The sequence below is a fragment of the Ursus arctos genome, unplaced genomic scaffold (assembly GCF_023065955.2).
Source record: "Ursus arctos isolate Adak ecotype North America unplaced genomic scaffold, UrsArc2.0 scaffold_4, whole genome shotgun sequence".
NCBI classification, from domain to species: domain Eukaryota; kingdom Metazoa; phylum Chordata; class Mammalia; order Carnivora; family Ursidae; genus Ursus; species Ursus arctos.
The window spans coordinates 31482860-31507077 of NW_026623056.1; the positions used below are offsets into that span (position 1 = coordinate 31482860).

At 35.9% G+C, this 24218-nt stretch overlaps 1 protein-coding gene across 16 annotated transcripts in view; it reads left to right on the plus strand.

Annotated features, from left to right (window-relative positions):
- Window positions 1-24218, plus strand: part of GOLGB1 (golgin B1) — a 96534-nt gene that overhangs the window by 9002 nt on the left and 63314 nt on the right. For 8 of the 16 annotated variants that reach the window (XM_026494470.4, XM_026494508.4, XM_048215212.2 and 5 more), the window contains exons 2-6: window positions 8798-8892; window positions 9923-10075; window positions 10282-10434; window positions 19328-19456; window positions 22036-22161. In XM_026494470.4, the coding sequence (XP_026350255.2) occupies window positions 8800-8892; window positions 9923-10075; window positions 10282-10434; window positions 19328-19456; window positions 22036-22161 (654 nt within the window). In that variant the 5' untranslated portion in view covers window positions 8798-8799. The remainder of the gene's footprint in view (window positions 1-8797; window positions 8893-9922; window positions 10076-10281; window positions 10435-19327; window positions 19457-22035; window positions 22162-24218) is intronic. The other 8 variants (XM_048215213.2, XM_048215217.2, XM_048215221.2 and 5 more) reach the window with 3 other exon arrangements.

A 24218-nucleotide genomic window follows, 5' to 3' on the forward strand; every position in this document is an offset into this window, starting at 1 on the left:
GTGTACAATGTAATATTTCACTATACATATACATTGTTAAATGATTACCTCAATCAAGCTAATTAAAAAATGGAGAATACCCATCACCTCACATAATTGCCCTTTTGTGAATGTGGTGAGAACATTTAAGATGTACTCTCTTAGCAAATTTCAGGTATACAATGCAGTGTTATTAAGTGTAATAACTATGCTATACATCAGATCTCCAGAATTTATTCTTCCTGCATAACTGAAAGTTTGTATCCTTTGACAAACCATCTCTTTATTTCCCTTACCCACTTTTCCCTGGCAACTGCCATTTTACTGTTTGCTTCTACAAGTTTGACTCTTTTAGATTCCAGCATAAGTGAGATCGTGCAGTATTAGTCTTTCTGTATCTGGCATTTATTTCACTTAGCATAATGTCCTCCAGGTTCATCCATGTTCTCTTAAATGACGATTTCATAATTTTTTTAGGGCTGAATGATATTCCATTGTGTATATACAACATATTTTCTTTATCTGTTCATCTATCAATGGACACTTAGGTGATTCTATGTTTTAGCTATTGTGAGTAATGCTGCAATGAACATGAGATTGCAGATATCTCTTTTAGATACTGCTTTCCTTTACTTGGGATATATACCCAAAAGTTGGATTGCTGGATCACATGGTAGTTCTATCTTTAATTTTTTGAGGAACCTCCAGACTGTTTTCTGTAATAGCTGTATCAATTTATATTCCCACCAACAGTGTACAAGTGTTCGTTTTTCTCACATCCTGGCCAATGTTTGTTATCTGTTGTGTTTTTGATAATAGCCATTCTAACAGGTATGATGTGATATTGTGGCTTTGATTTGTATTCCCCTGATGATTTTTGGTGTTGAGCATTTTTTTCACATACCTTTTGGCCATTTATATGTCTTCTTTGGGGAAATATCTGTCCAGTTCCTTTGCCCATTTTAAAGTAAGATTGTTTTCTTGCTATTGAGTTGTTTGAGTTTCTTATATATTTTGGATATTAATCCTTTAACAGATGTTTGCAAATATTTTCTCCCATTCTGTAGGTTGTCTCTTTATTCTGTTATTTCCTTTGCTGTTTTTTAGTTTGATGCAATCTCATTTGTCTTTTTTTTTTTTTTTTGCTTTTGTTGTGAGTAATTTTGAGGTTGGATCCAAGAAATTATGTCAAGATCAATGTCAAGAAGCTTTCCCCCATGCTTTCTTCTACTAGTTTTACAGTTTCAGGTCTTGCATTTAAGTCTTTAATACAGTTCGAGTTGATTTTTTTGTGTTGTATGAGATAAGAGTCCAGTTTCATTCTTCTGCATATGGATACAATTTTCTTAGCACCATTTATTAAAGGGACTATCCTTTCCTCATTGTATGTTCTTGGCAACGTTTTTGAAGATCAGTTGGCTGTAAATGTGTGGATTTATTTCTGGGCTCTTTATATTATTCCATTGCTCTGTATGACTGTTTTATGCAAATATCTTAATGTTTTATTACCATAGCTTTATGATATATATTTTTCCTATTTCATTTTATTTACTTTGAAAAAAATTTTTAATTAAAAAAATTTTAGGTAGTTAACATACAGTGCAATATTAATTTCTAGAGTAGAATTCAGTGATTCATCACTTACATACAACACCCAGTGCTCATCATAACAAGTGTCCTCCTTAATACCCATCACCCATCTAGCTATGGTATATTTTGAAATCAAAAGTGTGTTGCCTCCAGCTTTGTTCTTGCTCAAGATTGCTTTGTCCATTCTGGGTCTTTTGTGGTTCCATATGATTTAATTTTTTAAAAAATTTCTGTGGAAATAAAAGGCATTGGAATTTTGATAGAGATTGCATTGAGTCTGTAGATTGCTTTGAGTGTTATGGACTTTTAATGTTCAAGTCTGTGAACATGGATATCTTTCCATTTATATGTTTTTTCTGAATTCCTTTAATCAGTGTGTTATAATTTTCAGTGTATAGATCTTTTACCTCTTTAGTTAAATTTATTCCTAAGTACTTAATTTTTTAAAATGCTGTTACAGGTGGGATTATTTTCTTAATTTGGGAGGGATAGTTTGTTGTTAGTATATAGAAACATAATAATTTTTGTATATTGATTTTATATGCTGCAACTTTATTGAATTCATTTATTAGTTGTAATAATTTTTTTAAAGATTTATTTGAGAGAAAGAGAGAGAGAAGCGGGACAAACAAGCAGAGGGGCAGAGGGAGAGAAACTCAAGCAGACTCTGTGCTGAGTGCAGAGCCTGATGTGAGGCTTGATCCCACAACCCTGAGATCATGACCCGAGCCGAAATCAAGAGTTGGATGCCCAACCAGCACCCTGGCACCCCTAGTTGTAATAATTTTTTCATGGACTCTTTAGGGTTTCCTATTTGCATGGGATATATTTTTCCATCCCTTCACTTTCAGCCTTTCTGTAATCTTAGGGCCAAAGTGAGTCTCTTGTAGGCAGCATATAGTTGGATATTGTTTGTTTATTTATTTATTTTAAAGATTTTATTTATTTAGTTGAGAGAGAGTGAGTGAGAGAGAGCACAAGCAGGGGAAGTGGTAGAGGGAGAGGGAGAAGCAGGCTCCCTGCTGAGCAGGGAGCCCGATGCGGGGCTGGATCCTAGGACGCTTAAGGGACTGAGCCATCCAGTCGCCCCTGGATATTTTTTTTTTAATCCATTCACCACTCCATGTCTTTTTTTTGGATAATTTAATCCATTTAAATTTAAAGTAATTATTGAAAGGACTTACTATTGCCATGTTAATAGTTTTCTGACTACTTTGTGGGTCCTTTGTTCCTTTCTTCTCTTGCTTTCTTCCTGGGTTTTTCAACTTCCATGTATGGCTTTTCACATCTTATATCATTTTTAATGCCTTTCAGTCCTTTTGGTTGATTAGTAGGTTGTAGTTCTGAGTTATTTTGAGTATGGCTCTTTGATGCTTCCATTTTCTGTATGGATATTATTTTGCTCTTTTTCTTATAATAACTTTGTATGGAAATTGTGTTACTTTTCAGGTGCTCAATTTTATGTTGATTTAATGTTGCTGAATTTTTAGGAGATATATTTTAGATAGCTTTTCTAATTTTGCAGAGCTCCCTCTTACATTGTTTTCCAATGTTGGTTCAAAACGTGGCCACTGGATTTCTGAGATTTCCAGACTCTTTTTCTACTACCCCCAGCTCACTCTCTATCTGGGTTCTCCTTCATTCTTTGTTGACTCTGTCTTCCTGAATTTTGATTTTACTCTCAGTAGAGGACTGTTCTGAGAGAGAGCCCTGACTCTTCACTTTTGAGAGTTCATGGGGCCCAGAGTCTTTAGTCATTTCAGACCTTACAGGTTCCTTGCACTTAGGTGCTGTTGGAGTAAGGATATACCTCTTTTTCAGTTGCTGTTCTTTAATTGGCTCAGCACATTTTCCAGTGAATGAATACCCACTAGCTCTTTTGTGGTTCTCTTGGTATCCTGTCTGTCACATTCGTATAACTTCTGCAGGGGAGCATTATTTTACCTCTATCCCCTTAAGGTTTTTCACTGGGCCTGAGAATTAAATTTACATGGGACTGATTGACAGGGAAAGCATACAGATTTATTTAGTATAAATTTTAATTGACACTGGACCCCTCATAAGGAAATGAAGACCAAAAGAAACAGTTAGAGTGGAACACTTATATATTGAGTTGGACAGAGAGCAGTAAATTGTGATAATGATACAAGGAAAAGGGGTAGTTAATCATGGAGAAGTGACTAGGAATATAAGGATTCACATACAAGGTTTGTTTGTACAAATTCCTCTTGGCCTCAGCTTCCCACCCCTGGAGATAAGAATGTTACTTTCCTCCTAATATAGGGAGGACATCATCCATATGGGGTTTTATATCTTGCTTTCAGGAAGAAAAAGGGGAGCTCAGAGCATTCTTCTTGTACCTGCTGTTTTTCAAGTCCCTTTAACTCAAAATAATCTTTATGCCAAAATGGCATATTTGGGGTGGAACATTCTGACCCCCCCTTCACTTCCCTCTTCCTCCCACATGGACAACAATGACATGCAGATCTTGTGGCTATTGGTGGTTTGTCTATACCCATGTTTATTTTAGAGTTTGTGGGAAACTTTTTCACATAGTTTTTGTTTTTTTGTAAAGGCTGTATATAGGTTTTTGGTTTTGTTATTTAGTTGCTTTGTCAGTTTTTATGTGGGAATTCAGGAAGATCCACAGTCAGTGCTGCCTCCTACTCCCATCTTCTCAGAGTCCCATCAGTTGGGTGATTTTGTGTGTGTGTGTGTGTGTGTGTGTGTGTGTGCTTGTTCCTAATGTGGTCTGAAAAATCTGAAGATAAAGTCAATCTGTTTGATAAATTAGGTTCTGCTATGACTTTGATTAGTATAAATCTCTGTGCCTTATAAAGACTTTAGTTTTGGTGTTCATTTCCTTCATTAATGATTACTATAGAAAATTCAATCTCTGGAGCTGAAAAGAAAGTTTAGTCTACGTAATGGTGAGTTGTGATTTTTTTTTTAACTGACTATAATTATGAGTCTCACAGCTTGAATTAGTGGTTCTATGTGGTCCTATATACTTAAATGTGACCCTATGTTGTCTTTCTAGTAGATATCTATCTATCTATCTATCTATCTATCTATCTATCTATCCAGCCATCCATCCATCCATGGTCCTGTGTTGCCCTTGGAGGAGTGGTTTTCTTTTTCCTTTCCTGTTTCACACATCTTTTCTACATGTTATATGCTAGTTAGGTTATCCAAGATAACCTGTTTTAGAAACAAACTCCTCACCACTTCTTCCTTAATTAAGGACCATGATTGCCCTAAACATTATTACTACTCAGAGTAGAAGAAAACTTCAGCAGAAATTGATTTTATTCAAGTGCTTATTTTGTACAAGAGCTCTTATATTTCTGCCTGCTGAGGCTTTTAAAGGCCAAATAACATTTTATCATTAAACATAAAATTTAGCGTAATTACTGATACTACTGCTATGCACAGTACAGTTCTGTTTTGATTTTTCCTACCAAAGTATTAATTTCACTTTCAAAGAGTTTATGGACTAGCCATTGACACTGATCTGAATGAATAAATAAGTAAGTAATAAATAAGGGATGTGTGAGTGTGTGTGTGTGTGTGTGTGTGTGTGTGTGTATTTAGGTTGTCTTTTTCTTCTTTAATGAGTTTTGTTAGCTTGTGTCTTTTAAGGAATTGTCCCATTTCTACTATGTTGATGAATTTATGGGCGTAGAGTTATTTGTAGTGTTAAAATATTTTAATGGGTGTTAGATCTGTAGTGATGTTGCCATTCTCATAATTGGTATTGATAATTTGTGTCTTCTCTTTTTTTCTTGGTCAGCCTGACTAGAGATTTATCAATTTTTTTGATCTTTTCAAAAAACCAACTTTTAAAAAAAAAGTTTATATTTTAATTCCACTTAGCTAACGTAGTGTTATATTAGTTTCAGGTGTACAGTATAGGGATTAAACAATTCCTTACATCACCCAGTACTTATCACAGCAAGTGTACTCCTTAATCCCCATCACCTAATTAACCCATCACCCCCCACCTTGCCTCTGGTAACCATCAGTTTGTTCTCTATAATTAAGAGTCTCATTCTTTGTCTCTCTTTCTCCTCTTTGCTCATTTGTTTTATTTCTTAAATTCTACATAATAGTGATATCATATGGTGTTTGTCTTTCTCTGACTAACTTATTTCACTTAGCATTATACTCCCTAGCTCCATCCATGTCATTGCAAATGGCAAGATTCCATTCTTTTTTATGGCTGAATAATATTCTATTTTGTGTGTGTGTGTGTGTGTGTGTGTGTGTGTATCTCACATCTTCTTTATCCATTTATTAATTGATGGACACTTGGGCTGCTTTCATATCTTGGCTATTGTAAATAAACAAAGGGGTGCATGTATCATTTTGAATTAGTGATTTTATATCCTTTGGGTAAGTATCTAATAATGCAATTGCTGGATTGTAGGGCAGCTCTGTTTTTAACTTTTGAGGAACTTCCATACTGTTTTCCAGAGTGGCTGCATCAGATAGTATTCCACCAACAGCGCAAGAAGTTTTCTTGTGCTCCGCATCCTTGCCAACACCTGTTGTTTCTTGTGTTGTTGATTTTAACTGTTCTGACAAGTGGTACCTCATTGTGGTTTTGATTTGCATTTCCCTTATGGTAAGTAATGATGATCATCTTTCCATGTGTCTGTTGGCCATCTGTATGTCTTCTTTGGAGAAATGTCTCTTCATGTCTTCTGCCCATTTTTTAATTGGATTATTTGGTTTTTGGGTGTTGAGTTTAGTAACTTTTTTATATATTTTGGATACTAACCAAAATACATAACCTTTATTGGGTATGTCATCTGCAAGTATCGTCTCCCATTCTGCAAGCTGCTATTTAGTTTTGCTGTTGTTTCCTTTGTGTGCAGAAATTTTTTATTTTGATGCAGTCCCAATTGTTTATTTTTGCTTGTTTTCCCTTATCTCAGGAGACATATCTAGAAAAAAGTTGCTATGGCCAATGTCAAAGAGGTTACTGCCTATGTTCTCTTCTAGGATTTTTATGGTTTCAGGTCTTACATTTAAGTCTTTATTCCATTTTGAATTTATTTTTTTGTATGGTGTAAGAAAGTCCAGTTTGTTTGTTTCTTTCTTTCAAGATTTTTTTCCCCTTTCAAGATTTTATTTAGATTCAAGTTGTTAATATATAGTGCAGTATTAGTTTCAGGGATAGAATTTAGTGATTCATCATTTGCATATAACATACAAGTGCCCTCCTTAATGCCCATCATCCTTTCACACACATACTGTTCCAGTGTGTCATTTAAAGCCATTGTTTCCTTCTTGATTTTCTGTTTAGATGATCTGTCCATTGATGTAAGTGGGTTGTTAAAATCCCCTGCTATTATTGTATTATTATGGATTAGTTCTTTTATGTCTGTTATTGTTTATGTATTTGGGTGCTCCTTGGTGGGTGCATAAATATTTACAATTGTTATGTCTTCTTGTTGGATTGTCTTCTTTATTATTATATAGTGTCATTCATTGTCTCTTGCTACAGTCTTTGTTTTAAAGTCCACTTTGTCTGATATAACTATTTCCACTCCAGCTTTCTTTTGACATCCATTTGCATGACAAATATTTCTTCATTCCCTCACTTTCAGTCTGCATTTGTCTTTAGATCTGAAGTGAGTCTCTTACTGGCAGCATATAGATGGGTTTTATTTTTTCTATCCATTCTGTCACCTTGTGATTTTTGGTTGGAGCATTTAGTCAATGTACATTCAGAATAATTGTTGATAGATATGTATTTATTGACATTTTATTACTTGTTTTGTGGTTGTTTCTGGAGCTTTTCTATGATCCTTTCTTGTCTTTCTCTCTTTTATGGTTTGCTGATTTTCTTTAGTGATACGTTTGGATTTCTTTCTCTTTATTCTTTGCACATTTATTAGTGGTTTTTGATATAAGGTTACCATTAGGTTTGTATATAATCTCTTATTCATATAGCGGTCCATGTTAAGTTCTAGGTTGTTTAAGTTTGAGCCCATTCTCTAAGGACCAACTTTTGGTTTTACTGATTTTCTCTATTTTTCTATTTTCAATTCTATTAGTTTCTGCTCTGATCTTAATTTCTTTTTTGTCTGATTATATTTGTTTTAATTCACTCTTTTCTGATTTCGTACAGAAGCAGCATAGGTTGATGTAAATCCCTTTCCCTTCTTTCCTAATATGTAAATTTAATGCTGTACATTTGAACAAATATTGTATTTAAATTTTAGCAAAACCACATGGTTTATCAGGAAACCCTCCTGAAAAAAATGGGGCTCATGGGGGCACATTAAAAGAAAAAATTTGCTGTATCATGGGTTTATTTGACAAAGTAGGATGGAATAACATTCTGTCGGGGGAAGAATGTTAGAAGTTCATGTTTGTAAGAAGTAGGAAGATCGGTAGGAGAAGGAAGGGAAGAATGAAGGGGGGGGTAAACAGAAGGGGGAATGAACCATGAGAGACTGTGGACTCTGGGAAACAAACTGAGGGCTTCAGAGGGGAGGGGGGTGGGAGATGGGGATAGGCCGGTGATGGGTATTAAGGAGGGCACATATTGCATGGTGCAGTGGGTGTTATATGCAAATAATCATGGAACATTACATCAAAAACTAAGGATATACTGTATGGTGACTAACATAACATAATAAAAGATTATTTAAAAAAAAAAGAAGTTCATGTTTGTAAATGAAGTTATGATCAAAGAAAAAGTATTAAAGATAACTTTAAAAATATTATTTGCTTCTAAACAATTATATATCTGTATTTTATTTAGAAAATGTTAGTGGTGGGGCGCCTGGGTGGCACAGCGGTTGGGCGTCTGCCTTCGGCTCAGGGCGTGATCTCGGCGTTATGGGATCGAGCCCCATATCAGGCTCTTCTGCTATGAGCCTGCTTCTTCCTCTCCCACTCCGCCTGCTTGTGTTCCCTCTCTCGCTGGCTGTCTCTATCTCTGTCGAATAAATAAATAAAATCTTAAAAAAAAAAGAGAAAGAAAAGAAAATGTTAGTGGTGGTTATTAAAGTGCAATGCAGTTGCCACTGAAAAGAACACTGTGTGACTACATTGTACATACTCAAATGTGTTTTTAAAGACATCATCATGCTATTGTCTGTGTCTAATATATATCACCTGTACAGTTTATTTCACTTATAGATGATATAGTTACCAGTACAAGAGTAGCCTGTATCCATTTTACTGATTGTTATGTTTTCTTTTCTTGCAGAAATGCTGAGCCGATTGTCAGGATTAGCAAATGTTGTTTTGCATGAATTATCAGGAGATGACACTGATCAGAATATGAGGGCTTCCGTAGACCCTGTGAGTAGCTCTATTCTGGATTAAACTAATGACACATATATTCCGTGTTTTTTTGAGGGCAAGATTTTAAGATAGAGGGTTTTGAGCAGCCTCCATTTTGCTAGGTGGAAGAGAGGATTAAGAAAATATTGATACTGGGGTGCCTGGGTGGCGCAGCGATTAAGCGTCTGCCTTCGGCTCAGGGCGTGATCCCGGCGTTGTGGGATCGAGCCCCACATCAGGCTCCTCTGCTATGAGCCTGCTTCTTCCTCTCCCACTCCCCCTGCTTGTGTTCCCTCTCTCGCGGGCTGTCTCTATCTCTGTCGAATGAATAAATAAATAAAATCTTAAAAAAAAAAAAAGAAAGAAAAATATTGATACTTTATAAATGATCCTTCTCCTGTAAGTTTGTAGCCTATGAGCCACAGTGATGGGAATCAAGTCCTGGATGAGATTGGAAAGATCTTTCTCATTTGTCCTTTGAGCCTTCTTTAGTGCCAGATTGTTTTAACTTCTCCTCAGGTGTATATCCTGTTTCCTAGAAAAGGTTTGAATAATAAGTGGCAGAACTGGGGCACCTTTCAGGTTTGAAAATATGTTTGCTATTGTAAATTAATCTACAGTTCTCTTATAGTTTATATTATATTTTTTGATAGCTACATGAGGAATCAAAAGACGATCTTTAGTTTTCTGAAAGACGAGCAGTATTGCCTAGTGGTTAAGAAAATTTTATTCAACGTTCTTAAATTTAAATTTTGGGCTCTTCCACTTAATAGTTTGTTATCTTTGCTTCCTTTTATTTTTCTCTTTGGTAAAATTAGGATAATACCATAAATGAGATAATGTTTTATTTGTGAAATGCGTAACATTTCCAAAATACTCAATATATTTTAATGGCTATGATGATTATTATTGGATCAGAGTTGGAAAGATTTCCTAAGTATGGAAATGAGACGGGCAAAAGATAAGATGAAGTTGGAATGAAGAAACTCTTTTTTGGACACTAATATTTTTTCCCTGATGTATTGGCAACTTTTTGTCTAAATACTAGGCATTACCCCAAGAATCTGACATGGAATTTAACGATAGGGCACAAGAGGATGTTCTGGAGCGCCTGGCTTATGCTGAGCAGTTGGTGGTAGAGCTAAAAGAAATCATTAAAGAGAAGGACATTCAATTGCAACAAAAAGATGAAGTTCTACAGGTACCATGGTTTTTCTCCTTTCTTGCTAGGCATTTGGTAAAAGACAGTTACAACATTCACATAGATTTTTCTTTTCACTTAGATATTGGAGAGTGTGATTCTTATTTCCCTAATATTATAAAATGATGCCTATTGAAAATAACATTTGTTATATACTAGGTATGTGATAAATAAACATTTATGTATTTACTGTCGTTCTCTGACAGGAAGAAAGAAAAGCTGCTGATAACAAAATAAAAAAACTAAAACTTCATGCTAAGGCCAAATTAACTTCTTTGAATAAACACATAGAAGAAATGAAGGCACAAGGAGGGACTGTTTTGCCTACAGAACCTCAGTCAGAGGAGCAACTCTCCAAGGTATGGTAACGGATCGACCAAACATTTTCTGAGTGGAAAAGCCTCCCATGATAGCAGATCTTCACTAATCACAAAAATTTATGAAGCTAAAGTAGTACAGCACTAAATGCTGTCCTTTCTTATTGAGCTTGCAGTCTAGCTGGGCTCTGGGCCACACACAGAGAGAATCAAAGGCCACCAGAAAATGTAGAAAAGAAATGTGACCCTAGACTTTCAGAGAATTAAAAAAGGCTAACAGGACAAGTAAATACCTCAGTGAGGCATTTAGATAGGAGAGGCACATACTTTATGGAGGAATTTCATCTTTGGTTAGAAGATTAAACTAATGTTCTGTAAGGTTTCTGCCAGTTCTGAATTTTTTAATTCAGTGACTTGACACAGAATATCCTGTGTCATCATATGGCCCACATAGTAGCGGATTAAAGTTTCATGTGTTGTAACTGAATCATCTAGATTGCCTTGGGCTCCCTGTAAGGGGTGCTTTCTAGGTTTATGATTGCAACCAGCAAAATAATTTAAGGTTGGGGTTAGAGAAGTAAGGAAAGTTGGGCCTTCTGAGAAATAGAGTATTGTCCCAGTATTCATTTTCATTACTTTCCTATATGGTTAAATTCCAAATATTCACATTCAGTCAGCCATTTAGTGAATAAGAATCTCCAGTTTTTTGGAGTTTGGTATAGAATATATGGAGGCTGGCATATCACATGTGCACACTGCAGTTGGCCTAGACTTAACTGTGCATAAGAAATCTATTTTTTAAAAAATTATACCTTGTTTTACTCTTTGATTCACTAATATTCTTTTATTAAAATTTAAATTCAGTTAGCCTACATATAGCACATCATTAGTTTCAGATGTAGAGTTCAATAATTTGTCAGCTGCATATAACACCCAGTGCTCATCACATCACATGCCCTCCTTAATGCTCATTCACTAGTATTCTTATCTCAATGTTTTAAGTTCTTAGGAAATAAGGTTGTAATTGATTCTCTAGGCACAACAGTGGGGTCACTAGTTAGTTTCCTAGTAACTTGATTAGTCTTTCCTTTCTGGGCTTAATGCTCAGAAGACATTACTTTTCCTGCATTAATAACTTTATTTAACTTCTCAAAGCTTATTTTAGAAGGTTTTCTCATTCTTCTCAAATAACTTGTTCATCTTGATTCTTATCTTACTTCTTGGTTTTTCCTCTGGTAATTCTTCTTGTAGCTGTGGTACCAGCCTGTCTCTCCCCATGTTGCTTTGTTTCTTCTACCTTTCCCCCTACTATGATTTTTAAATTATCTATTTTATTTTATTTTATCTCTTTTTAAATTTAAATTCAGTTAGCCAACATATAGTATGTCATTAGTTTCAGATATAGAGTTCAGTAATTCATTTGTTGCTTATAACACCCAGTGCTCATCACATCACATGCCCTCTTTAATAACCATCACCCAATTAACTCATCTCCCCACCCACCTCCCCTCCAGCAACCCTCGGTTTGTTTCTTGTAGTTAAGAGTCTTTCATGGTTTGTCTCCCTCTCTGATAACTTCCCATTCAGTTTTCCCTCCCTTCCTCTATGATCCTCTGCGCTGTTTCTTATATTCCACATGAGTGAAATCATTTGATAATTCTCTTTCTCTAATTGACTTATTTCACTCAGCATAATACCCCCCCCCAAGTTCCATCCATCTTTTCTGATGGCTGAGTAATATTCCATTATATTCCATTGTATATGTATACCATATCCTTTATTCATTCATCTGTTGATTTACATCTTCTCTCCTTCCATAGTTTTGCTATTGTGGACATTGTTGCTATAAAACATTGGGGTGCATATGCCCCTTCAGATCATTACATTTGTATCTTTGGGGTAAATACCTAGTAGTGCAATTGCTGGGTTGTAGGGTAGCTCTATTTTTAACTTCTTGAGGAAACTCCATACTATTTTCCAGAGTGACTGTACCAACCTGCATTCCCACCAACAGTGTAAGAGGATTCCCCTTTCTCCACATCCTTGCCAACATTTGTTGTTTCCTGACTTGTTAATTTTAGCCATTCTGACCCATGTGAGGTGGTATCTCATTGTGGTTTTGATTTGTATTTCCCTGATGCTGAGTGATGTGGAGCATTTTTTCAAGTGTCTATTAGCCATTTGTATGTCCTCTTTGGAGAAATGTCTGTTCATGTCTTCTTTCCATATCTTGACTGGATTATTTGTTTTTTGGGTGTCGAGTTTGGTAAGTTCCCTATAAATCTTGGATATTAGCCCTTTATCTCATATGTCATTTGCAGATATTTTCTTCCATTTCTAGGTTGCCTTTTAGTTTTGTTGACTGTTTCCTTTGCTGTGCAGAAGCTTTTTATCTTGATGAAGTCCGGTAGTTCATTTTTGCTTTAGTTCCCCTTGCCTTTGGAGCCATGTTTAGCAAGAAGTTGCTGCAGCTGAGGTTGAAGAGGTTGCTGCCTGTGTTCTCTAGGATTTTGATGGATTCCTGTCTCGCATTTAGGTCTTTCATCCATTTTGTGTATGGTGTAAGAAAATGGTCCAGTTTCATTCTTTTGCATGTGGCTGTCCAATTTTCCCAACACTATTTATTCAAGAAACAGTCCTTTTTCCATTGACTATTCTTCCCTGCTTTGTCGAAGATTAGTTGACTGTAGAGTTGAAGGTCCATTTCTGGGTTCTTCATTCTGTCCCATTGATCTATGTGTCTGTTTTCGTGGCAGTACCAACTGTCTCGATGATTACAGCTTTGTAATTTAACTTGAAGTCTGACATTGTGATGCCACCAGGTTTGGTTTTCTTTTTCAGCATTCCGCTGGCTATTTGGGGTCTTTTCTGGTTCCATACAAATTTTAGGATTATTTGTTCCAGCTCTATGAAAAATGTCAATGGTATTTTGATAAGGATTGCATTGAATTTGTAGATTGCTCTGTGTAGCATAGATATTTTAACAATATTTATTCTTCCAATCCGTGAGCATGGAATGTTTTTCCATTTCTTTGTGTCTTCCTCAATTTCTTTCATAAGTATTCTATAGTTTTTAGCATACAGATGCTTTACCTCTTTGGTTAGGTTTATTTCTAAGTATCTTATTGTTTGGGGTACAATTGTAAATGGGATTGATTCCTTAATTTCTGTTTCTTTTGTCTCATTGTTAGTGTATAAAATGCAACTGATTTCTGTGCATTAATTTTATATCCTGCCACTTTGCTTAATTCTTGTATGAGTTGTAGCAATTTTGGGGTGGAGTCTTTTGGGTTTTCTACATGGAGTATCAGGTCATCTGCAAAGAGTGAGAGTTTGATGACTTCCTTGCCAATTTGGATGCCTTTTATTCCTTCTTGTTGTCTGATTGCTGAGGCTAGGACTTCTAGGACTGTGTTGAACAGCAGTGGTGATAGTGGACATCTCTGCTGTGTTCCTGACCTTAGGGGAAAAGCTGTCAGTTTTTCTCCATTGAGAATGATATTCACTGTGGGCTTTTCATATATGGTTTTTATGATATTGAGGTATGTTCCCTCTGTCCCTACATTGTGAAGCATTTTAATCAAGAAAGGATGCTGTACTTTCTCAAATGCTTTTTCTGCATCTATTGAGAAGATCATATGGTTCTTGTCCTTTTGTTTATTTATGTAGCGTATCACATTGATTTGTGGATGTTGAACCATGCTTGCAGCCCAGAAATAAATCCCACTTGGTCATGGTGAATAATCCTTTTAATGTACTGTTGGATCCTATTGGCTAGTATTTTGCTGAGAATTTTTGCATCCATCTTCATCAGGATTATTGGTCTTGTAATTCTCCCTTTTGGTGGGGTCTTTGTTTGGTTTTGGGATCAAGGTCATGCTGGCCTCATAGAAGGAGTTTGAGGTTTTCCTTCCATTTCTATTTTTTGAAACAGCTTCAGAAGAATAGGTATTTGTCTTTCTTTATATCTTTGGTAGAATTCCCCTGGGAAGCCATCTGGCCCTGGACTCTTGTTTGTTGGGAAATTTTTGATTACTGCTTCAGTTTCCTTTCTGGTTATGGGTCTGTTCAGATTTTCTGTTTCTTCCTGTTTCAGCTTGGGTAGTTTATATGTTTCTAGGAATGCATCCATTTCTTCCAGATTGCCTGATTTGTTGGCATGTAGTTGCTCATAATATGTTCTTAATAGTTGTTTGTATTTCTCTGGTGTTGGTTGTGATTTCTCCTCTTTCATTCATGATTTTATTTATTTGAGTCCTTTCTCTTTTCTTTTTGGTAAGTCTGGCCTGGGGTTTATCAGTCTTACTAATTTGAAGAACCAGCTCCTAGTCTTGTTGACCTGTTCTATTGTATTTTTGGTTTCTATATCATTTATTTCTACTCTGATCTTCCTTATTTCCATTCTCCTGCTGGGTTTAGGCTTTATTTGCTGTTCTTTCTCCAGCTTCTTTAGGTGTACAGTTAGGTTGTGTATTTGAGACCCTTCTTGTTTCTTGGGAAAGAATTTTTTCTTTTAATAGTTTTTTTAATAGTTGTGGTTTCATTTTCATTTGTTTCCATAAATTTTTTAAAATTCTTTAATTTCCTGGTTGACCCATTCATTCTTTAGTAGGATGCTCTTTAGCCTCCACGTATTTGAGTTCTTTCCAAATTTTCTCTTGTGATTGAGTTCCAGTTTCAGAGCATTGTGGTCTGAAAATATGCAGGGAATGATCCCAATCTTTTGGTACCAGTTGATATCTTATTTGTGACCAGTATATGATCTATTCTGGAGGACGTTCCATGTGCACTTGAGAAGAATGTCTATTCTGCTGCTTTAGGATGAAATGCTCTGAATATATATCTGTGAAGTCTATCTGGTCCAGTGTGTCATTCAGTGCTCTTGTTTCCTTGTTGATCTTCTGCTTAGATGATCTGTCCATTGCAGTGAGTGTGGTGTTAAAGGCCCCTACTATTATTGTATTATTATCAATTTGTTTCTTCAGTTTTGTTATTAATATAGCTTATATAATTGGCTATTCCCATGTTAGGGGCATAAATATTTACAATTGTTAGATCTTCTTTTTGGATAGTCCCTTTATTTTGATGAGCGTCCTTCCTCATCTCTAATTATTACAGTCTTTGGTTTAAAATCTAATTTGTCTGATATAAGGATTGCCATCCCAGCTTTCTTTTGATGTCCATTAGCATGATAAATGGTTTTCTACCCCCTCACTTTAAACCTGGAGGTGTCTTTGGGTCTAAAATGAGTCTCTTACAGATAGCATATGGATGGGTCTTGCTTTTTTATCCAATCTGATACTGTGTGTCTTTTGATTGGTCTGTTTACATTTACATTCAGAGTGACCTTTGAAAGATGAATTTAGTGCCATTGTATTACCTGTAAAGTCACTGTTTCTGTATATTGTCTCTGTTCCTTTCTTGTTTGTGTTACTTTTGGGCTTTCTTCACGTAAAGGATCCCTTTAATATTTCTTGTAGGGCTGGTTTGGTGATCACAAATTCTTTTAGTTTCTGTTTGTCCTGGAAGCTTTTTTTTTTTTTTTTTTTTTTTAAGATTTTACTTATTTATTTGACAGAGATAGAGACAGCCAGCGAGAGAGGGAACACAAGCAGGGGGAGTGGGAGAGGAAGAAGCAGGCTCATAGAGGAGGAGCCTGATGTGGGGCTCGATCCCATAACGCTGGGATCACGCCCTGAGCCAAAGGCAGATGCTTAACCGCTGTGCCACCCAGGAGCCCCATGTCCTGGAAGCTTTTTATCTCTCCTTCTATTTTGAATGACATCCTACCTGGATAAAGTATTCTTGGCTGCATATTTTTCCCATTTAGCACCCTAAATGTATCGTGCCAGTTCTTTCCGGCCTGCCAGGTCTCTATGGATAGGTCTGCAGCCAGTCTAATGTTTCTACCCTTGTAGGTACCTCTTTTCCCAAGCTGCTTTCAGGATTTTCTCTTTGTCTCTGAGATTTGCAAGTTTCACTATTATATTCAGAGTGTTAACCTATTTTTCCTGATTTTGAGGGGGGTTCTCTGTGCCTCCTGGACTTGGATGCCTGCTTGTTTCCCCAGATTAGGGAAGTTCTCTGCTATAATTTGCTTCAGTGTACCTTCTGCCCCTCTTTCTCTTTCTTCTTCCTCTAGAATCCCAATAATTCTAATATTGTTTCGCTTTATGGTATTGCTGATCTCTCGAATCCTCCCCTCATGGTCCAGTAATTGTTTATCTCACTTTTGCTTGGTTTCTTTATTCTCCATAATTTTATCTTCTGTATCACTTATTCTCTCTTCTGCCTCATTTATCCCTGCAGTAAGAGCCTCCATTGTTGGTTGTATCTCATCAATACCATTTTTTATTTCAACCCGATTAGATCTTAGTTCTTTTATTTCTCCAGAAAGGGATTCTCTAGTGTCTTCTATGCTTTTTTCAAGCCCAGCTGGTATCTTTATAATCGTTGTTCTGAATTCTAGCTCTGACATCTAACCAATATCCATATTTATCAAGCTTCTGTCAGTGATTACTGCCTTTTGTTCTTTTTTTCTGGCAATTTTTCCTTCTGGTCCTTTTGTCCAGAGAAGAATAGATGAATGAGAAAACAAAAAAGAAATAAAAAATAAAAATATCTACCATGACCCCAGTGAAATATACACTAGGTAATTGGGAGAGATCAGAAACCAAAAAAAAAAAAGGGGGGGGGGAGAGAGAATATAATCAAACAGGTAGACAGAACAGGGTGACACATGTGGTTCTGGTTGTATTTTGGTCTGTTTGTTGGAAGTCACTTGATCCCAAAATTGTAAATAAAGAAAAACATATATATACTAAAATAAAATTGAAAATAGTAAAAGGAAGTAAAAAATGAATATATCTATAAAATGTAAATGTAAAAATGAAAATTAAAAAACGATTTAAAGAGAGTTATTAAAGTAAGCTAGTTGAAAAGGAAAAAAAGAAAAAGAAAATTTTAAACTGAAAGACTAAAGAAAAAAACCTTGAATTTTATATACCGTTTTCCCCTAGTGCAGGAGTTTTTCAGTTCTGTGTGATCCGTAAACTTGGTTTTACCCTGTTGTTCCTGCTGGTCCTCTAGGGGATGGGCCTTTCACACTGATTCTCAGGTGTCTTTGCATGGGTAGAGTTGCACCACCCTTTGCCATGGGGCCAGGCTCAGTGTAAGCTGCTTTGGGTTGCTTTATGTGGCTTTTGCTCCCTGAAGGCTTTTCGTGCTGCTTTAGAGGGTGAAAAAAAAAAAAATGGTGGCACCTGGATCTCCAGCCCCAGAGTTGAAGATCGGGGACCCCACTCTTCAGTGCACCCTCATGGAAATGCAGTCAGTCCCTCTTGTGTGCGCCAAACTGCACAGATTCCTGTGGTGCACCTGTGCACCAGTCCGACCTGGGGAGCGGGTGGTGGTCTCACTGGGCTGGCTGCTTTCTGGGCTCTTGCTCCACAAGCGGTTGCCCCATTATGGGTGCACCCGCGCTGCTCCTCCCTGGGGACGAAGCAGGGTCTTGCAGCAGTTTTGCTGCTTGCTGCACCCCTGCTTGGAGAGCCACGGTTCAGTTTATGGCAACACCTTGCTGAGAGGCCACTCTGGGGCTCACTAATTGTAGCCAGCTTCCCTCCGCCAATGCTTGGGAACTCTGCTGCACTCAGGCACCCACGTTCTTTCAGTGATCCTAGGATCCTGAGGCCGCACTGTCCTATCTAAGATTTTGTCCCACTTTGTCACCTGAACACCTTTCAGGCAGGGACTTCCCTCACAGGAGCAGACTTCTAAAAGTTCCGATTTTGCACTCTGCTGCTATATCACTTGCCAGTAGCTGGCTTCCTGTGGCTCCCTCTCCCTTGGTTTATCTTCTGATATATCCCGATTCACTTCTCCACACCTGCTACCTTGCAGAAAGTGGTAGATATTCTATTTGTAGAACTGCAGCAGTTCTTTTCTTAGATCTCAGGTTGAATTCACAGATATTCAGAATGATTTGATAGATATCTAGCTGAAGTCAAGAGACCAGATGAAACGAGGGTCCTCTACTCTTTACCATTTTCCCTCCTCCTCTTAAATTATCTATTTTATACTCTGCTTTTTTTAAGGCCTGAGACCTTAAACAAATCAGCACTTAGAGCTTAATTTCCTCTCTCTGTTAAATAAGAGGGTCGAATTAAATGATTTCTCTGAGCAATTAGTCGTAGCAGCTTTATACTCTTATATACCCATTACAGAGCTACATATCCTCTGAAAAGTGTAGATGAGGGCAATCTTCAGATGCTTGACCAACTCTTATGTAGAAGAAAGTAAAAAATTATTTTGTATAGTTCTAATAAGCAGACTTGGTTCATTTGAGGGTGGTGAATTCAGTAGGGAGGAAGCATCTGGTTCAGTCTAAGGAAGAGCTTTTGGGGAAAAAAAATAGACTGGAAAGATTTGGATTTCCTCTTACTGGGTCTTGTATGATGTTTTGCTCCTCACTTAACAGCTCCTGTGCTTTCCTGAATTCTGTCCTCTGGTTCTTCAAGGCATTGGGACTAAGTTTTCTTTTCAGTTTTATTCCCGTGTGGTGCCGACTGGTTTTGTCCTCAGACTAAAAACCATGATAAAGGGAAACTTGGTATCATTTCTTCCAAGTATTGACTCCCTTCTAGTATCTTCCTGCTTTTGATTTCCCTCTAGCATTGTCTAGTAGCTATTTTTCTGTCTTGTTCAGAGTTGATAGCTGTTATCTGAGGGAGGATGAATCTAATAGGAGCTACTTGGCAATACTAAAATGGGAAAACTCTTAAAATTCCTTCCTGGTTCTTAGGTCAGGTGTTATTTCGTGCTCCCATTTATAAAACCATAATCAGATGGTTATATAGGGCAAGTTAGAGCAAAAGATCAAATATGTATTAATTATAGTTCTTTTAAGTAAATGATTTATCTCCTTCATTTTCAGCATGATAAGAGTTCTACAGAGGAAGAAACGGAAATAGAAAAGATAAAACATAAACTCCAGGAGAAGGAGGAACTAATAAGCTGTTTGCAAGCCCAACTTTCCCAGACACAGTTAGAGCAAACTACACAGGTAGGGGTGTTAAGTCACCTCATAGTCATTAGGTTGATGAATCACTAAGGCCTAATGAATTATTATATGACAAATACATTTTTCTAGATGGCCAACAGATGCTTATCTAAGTATGTATCAATTTACTTTCTTCTTCCCTTTCCTTCTCTCACCAACTTCCCTTTCTTCCTGCCTAAGTCTAGTAATTGGTGTTTGCCATTCTTGGTTGATATTTGTGGATACCCAATATACTCTTTTAATATATGGCTTCACATATTTTTATTTCAGAAGAGTTTTTCTTGAATTATATAGCTTGTGGTATTTGGTCTGTTTTCTTCTCTAGGGACTTCTGTATGTTCCTTCTTTGATTGATTATCTTTAATATTTGTCACTTACTTTCAGTTACTTTTTATTTCTTTCTTCATTTTAAGGTTTCTTCTTTTTTGTCCTTCACTTATGGCATTCTGTTTTGTGTTTATTTGTGTTCCTTCTTGTTTAGACTTCTTTTTCTGAAATTTTTTCTTATAGATCAAATTTTTCCTAATTTTAGCCAACTCATTTCTGATTTTTCTGATTCTGATTATGCTGTTTTTCTGTGTCTTGTATAATTTTCTTAATTTTTAAACACCTTTTGAGATAGATTACAGTTTTGATTTGTTTTTTGAAAATGCCTCTGGTCTGTTATTATCACCTTTAAGTATGTTGTTCTGCTTCTTAGCTTTTTTTTATAGTAACTTTGTATGAAATTTACTATAAATTATATAGTAATTCATACAATTAACTATAATTGTATAAATCATAAAATTTAATTATACAATATATAAATTATATTGTATAAATATAATACATATATTATTCCTTATTTTCATGGGCAATTTATTTTTCTAAACTTTTGGAAGGAGGCTTGGTTTAGGAAAACTTTTCTTTACTTAACAGACCTCTCTCTTCTGTTGTTTTTTTTTTTTTTTTGCATTGTGTCCAAAGATCTGGCAGCTGGATTTCAGAGATTTCCTGGTTTTCTTCCTCCTGCCCTTCACTTTGGCCTATACCAACATTGTCCAATAGTAATATAATGTAGGCCACATATATAGTTTAAAAATTTGTAGCAGAAACAGGTAAAATTAATTTTAACAATATATTTCATGTAATTCAATATATTCAAAATATACTTTTGAGATTAATTATTTTTGTGTTATTTTACTTTTTTTTTGCACTGCCTGCAATTTGGTGTGTATTTTTACATTAATTTGGATTATTAAATTCTCATTGGAAATACTTCTTCTTTGTTTAGATTTCATAAAATTTCCAGTTGAGAAAATAGATTCATATACTCAGATTGTTCCAGACATATTTAAAAGCTTTCCAATAACTGAACCAAGGGCTGAAACGTCATTTTTTAATGATCTACATAAGTATCAATTGTGACTCATGCTATCTGCATAAAGTATTCAAATAAATACATTACAATGTTACATGAATGTGTAGGAAAAAACATTCAAACGGAATGAATCCACTGACACTGACTACGTAGGCAGTGTGTTTATTGTAATACTAGGAACAGCATGCACACTTGTTACTTGTATAACAATTTAGGAGTATTTGACATTTTGCAATAAAGTGAAATATAGTTGTATTTAATGGGAAGATAATTTGTAGTTCAATTAATTAAAATTAAATAATATTAATAATTAAACTCCTCATTTGCATTAGGCATATTTCAAGCCCTCTGGATCCATATGTGGCTAGTTGATAATGAATTAAACAGCATGTGTACAGACCTTTTTCTTCTGTTTCTCTTATCTCTGTTCTGCATAATTTTTATTTCACTCCTAGAGGTTTCTTTTTTTTTTTTTAATGATTTTTTATTATATTATGTTAGTCACCATACAGTACATCCCCGGTTTCCGATGTAAGGCTCGATGATTCATTAGTTGTGTATAGAGGTTTCTTCTTATTTCTGGTCCATGTCTTAGAAGACAGGCCTGATGAGTCAGTTTTGAGAATTCAGAGGAGCTAAGTTGTTCTAGCCTTTTAGTCCTTTTTACTGTGGACCCCTTGCATTTAGCTGATATTGGAGAATGGGGAAGCCCTGCCAATTTAAGCTGCTGTTCTAAGATTGGCCAGCTGTGCTTTCCAGTAAGAACTTGTTGGCTGTTTGGGGGTTTTCCTGTTCTTAAGGCCATTAATGTTGCTCTGTTGCTGCCTGCTTCCTCTTTCATAGACCCTAATACCATGCAGGTCTTTTGCCTTTTGGTGGTTTGTTCCACCTGCTTGTATTTTGGGCTTTTGGGGACCACCTTCCTAATTTTATTATAAATATTGTCCATGGGTTTTTGGTTTTACTATTTAGTTGTACTGACTGTTTCTATGTGAGGATTCAGAGAAGTTGAAAAAGTGCTGCTATTGCTTCTGTCTTTCTCTGACAAATAATTCTGATAGTTACTTTTTAAAAACCCCAATGCATGCAGTTCCCTTTTGTGTTAGGTGCAAATTAGAAGGATATTGATAGGTATTTTGGGCAACTGAGAAAGGGAAGTCAGAGAATTAATAGTGTTAATTCTTTTGTTTAAATAAATAGTTTTTTCCTTCTATGCCTTCAGTTTGATAAGAGTTCAACAGAGATGGAAGAATTTTTAACAATGAAGCAACAGCTCCAAGAGAAGGAGGAACTCATTAGCACTCTGAAAGCCCAGCTCAGCCAGACACAGGCAGAGCAAGCTGCTCAGGTAGGTTGGAGGGTACCTCATAAGCATTAGAATAAAGAATCATGAAAGTCTAATGGTGACAAGCCAATTCAGACAGTCATTTTTTAAAACCTTAGTATATAAAAGTATAGTAGCTAGAATGTTATAGTAGAAATTAGAAGGGTATAGTAGTAGAAGAAATTAGAAGTGTTATTTACCTTGATGAATTTGCCATAACCTATTTTATGGCTGTTTCTTAGTTCTACAAGCCTGAAATTTGGTTTTAATAGCACACAGAAATTCAGTTTCTTAGGAGTGGACTCAGTGTTGTTTGAAAGAGACTGATACATAAACCAAAAGAAATACAAGTGATTAGGTCCATTCATTCCCTATAGTAAAACCTTAATAGGAAGTTAAATTATAATCAGAAGACTACTTGGTGGGTATATAATGAGAAAGTGGTATAAGTTACATGATTCAATATAAATGGCACTAGAATGTAATATCCCTCCTATCTATTTCTGACACCAGGACCGGACTGTTTGGCCTGGCATTCTCAACTCCTTCTGTCTTATTATTTTTCTAAATTTCCAGTTTGACTATCCACCTCTGTATTTTTCCTTTGAGGATGCTTTTGACTCACGAAACTTTTTTCCCCTGATGTATCTTTGCATGATAGCGAATCTTTCCCATTGAGTGCTTCATTTTTTGGTAACTTATGGTATTAATGATGTTTTCTGCTCATGGATGGCCTGCTGCTCTGTATACAGTTAAAATTATATATCTTGACATCCTTACTTTTACCTATTAGCTTTTATTGTGTCCTTTTTATGTACAAGCACTATATACAATGTATGATGGAGAAATACAAAATAAGATTTTTACCGAGTAGCTTAAAACATGGAAAGCCAAGAATATAAATATATTAACAGATTCATCATAATGCAAGCCATTCAGAATATGTGAATATAAGCATCAACACAAATGGAAAGTATTTTGAAAGGTGAAAGAGGTTACCATGAGTGTGACATCCAGGAAGGTACATGGAAAAATTAGGACTTAGGCAAAGCTGTGATGGATAGGTAATAATCTCAACAAGATGGTTGGAAGTATTCCATTTGTGGGAAACAGTCTGAGCAAAATCACAGAGAAAAAAAATAATATTGGTACATTTACGGGAAAGGATGTGTAGATGCATTTGGCTAATGAAGGATGCCAGTGCCTGTAAACTTGTAACACAGGATTCCAAATGCATAGTAATGTCAGAATTCAGATAATCAAAAAAATTGTGATGATTTTTTTACTACCTAGAAGGAGAGCCAAGGTCAATTCAAGGTGTTAAAAATTGAGAAATTAGCAATAGTTGAAGGACCAGTACAAAATGGGCAAGCTACGACCAGGTCAGCATGCTCAGCTATAGATCTTAAGGAAATAAATAAGCAGGCGTTCACAATGATACTAAACAGCTCACAGTCAATTTATTTCCATTTTACTCCATTAAGAGCCAGATATAAGTGAGGGTAATCTAGAAGCCCACAAGTAATGACAACTGAAAATAGCTGTTTGGGGAGATGGTATGGGTTTGAAAATATACCAGGTTCTTTGGTAGAAGCAGTTCTTTGAAGATAAGACTAGCCAATATCCCTGATGAATATGGATGCAGAAATTCTCAGTAAAATACTAGCAAAACGAAGCCAACAATACATTAATAAAAATCATTCACCATGATCAAGTGGAATTTATTCCAGCTGTAGAGAATTTTGAATAAAAGATCTATTAATTCGAAGTTTGACTTTATAGGGCATAGCAATTTCACTGAAAGTTTTAGACCCTGGATGTGCTATTAATGTGCCTAGGACTTAACAGAAATCTAATTTCACTTTGTAGGTTTAATATTCTAATCTCTGCAGAACTTTTAAAAATATATCTCTTGTATATTTAAACATTTCTAGTAATCATGCAAATATAATTTTAATCAAAATTTATATTTGGGCTGATTTCTGAGTTTGATAATAGGATTTCTCTTACATTTGGAAGTTACCGTCAGGCCTATCTCTCTTCCAACATTCTCATCCTTGACATTAAAAATTTAATTAAAA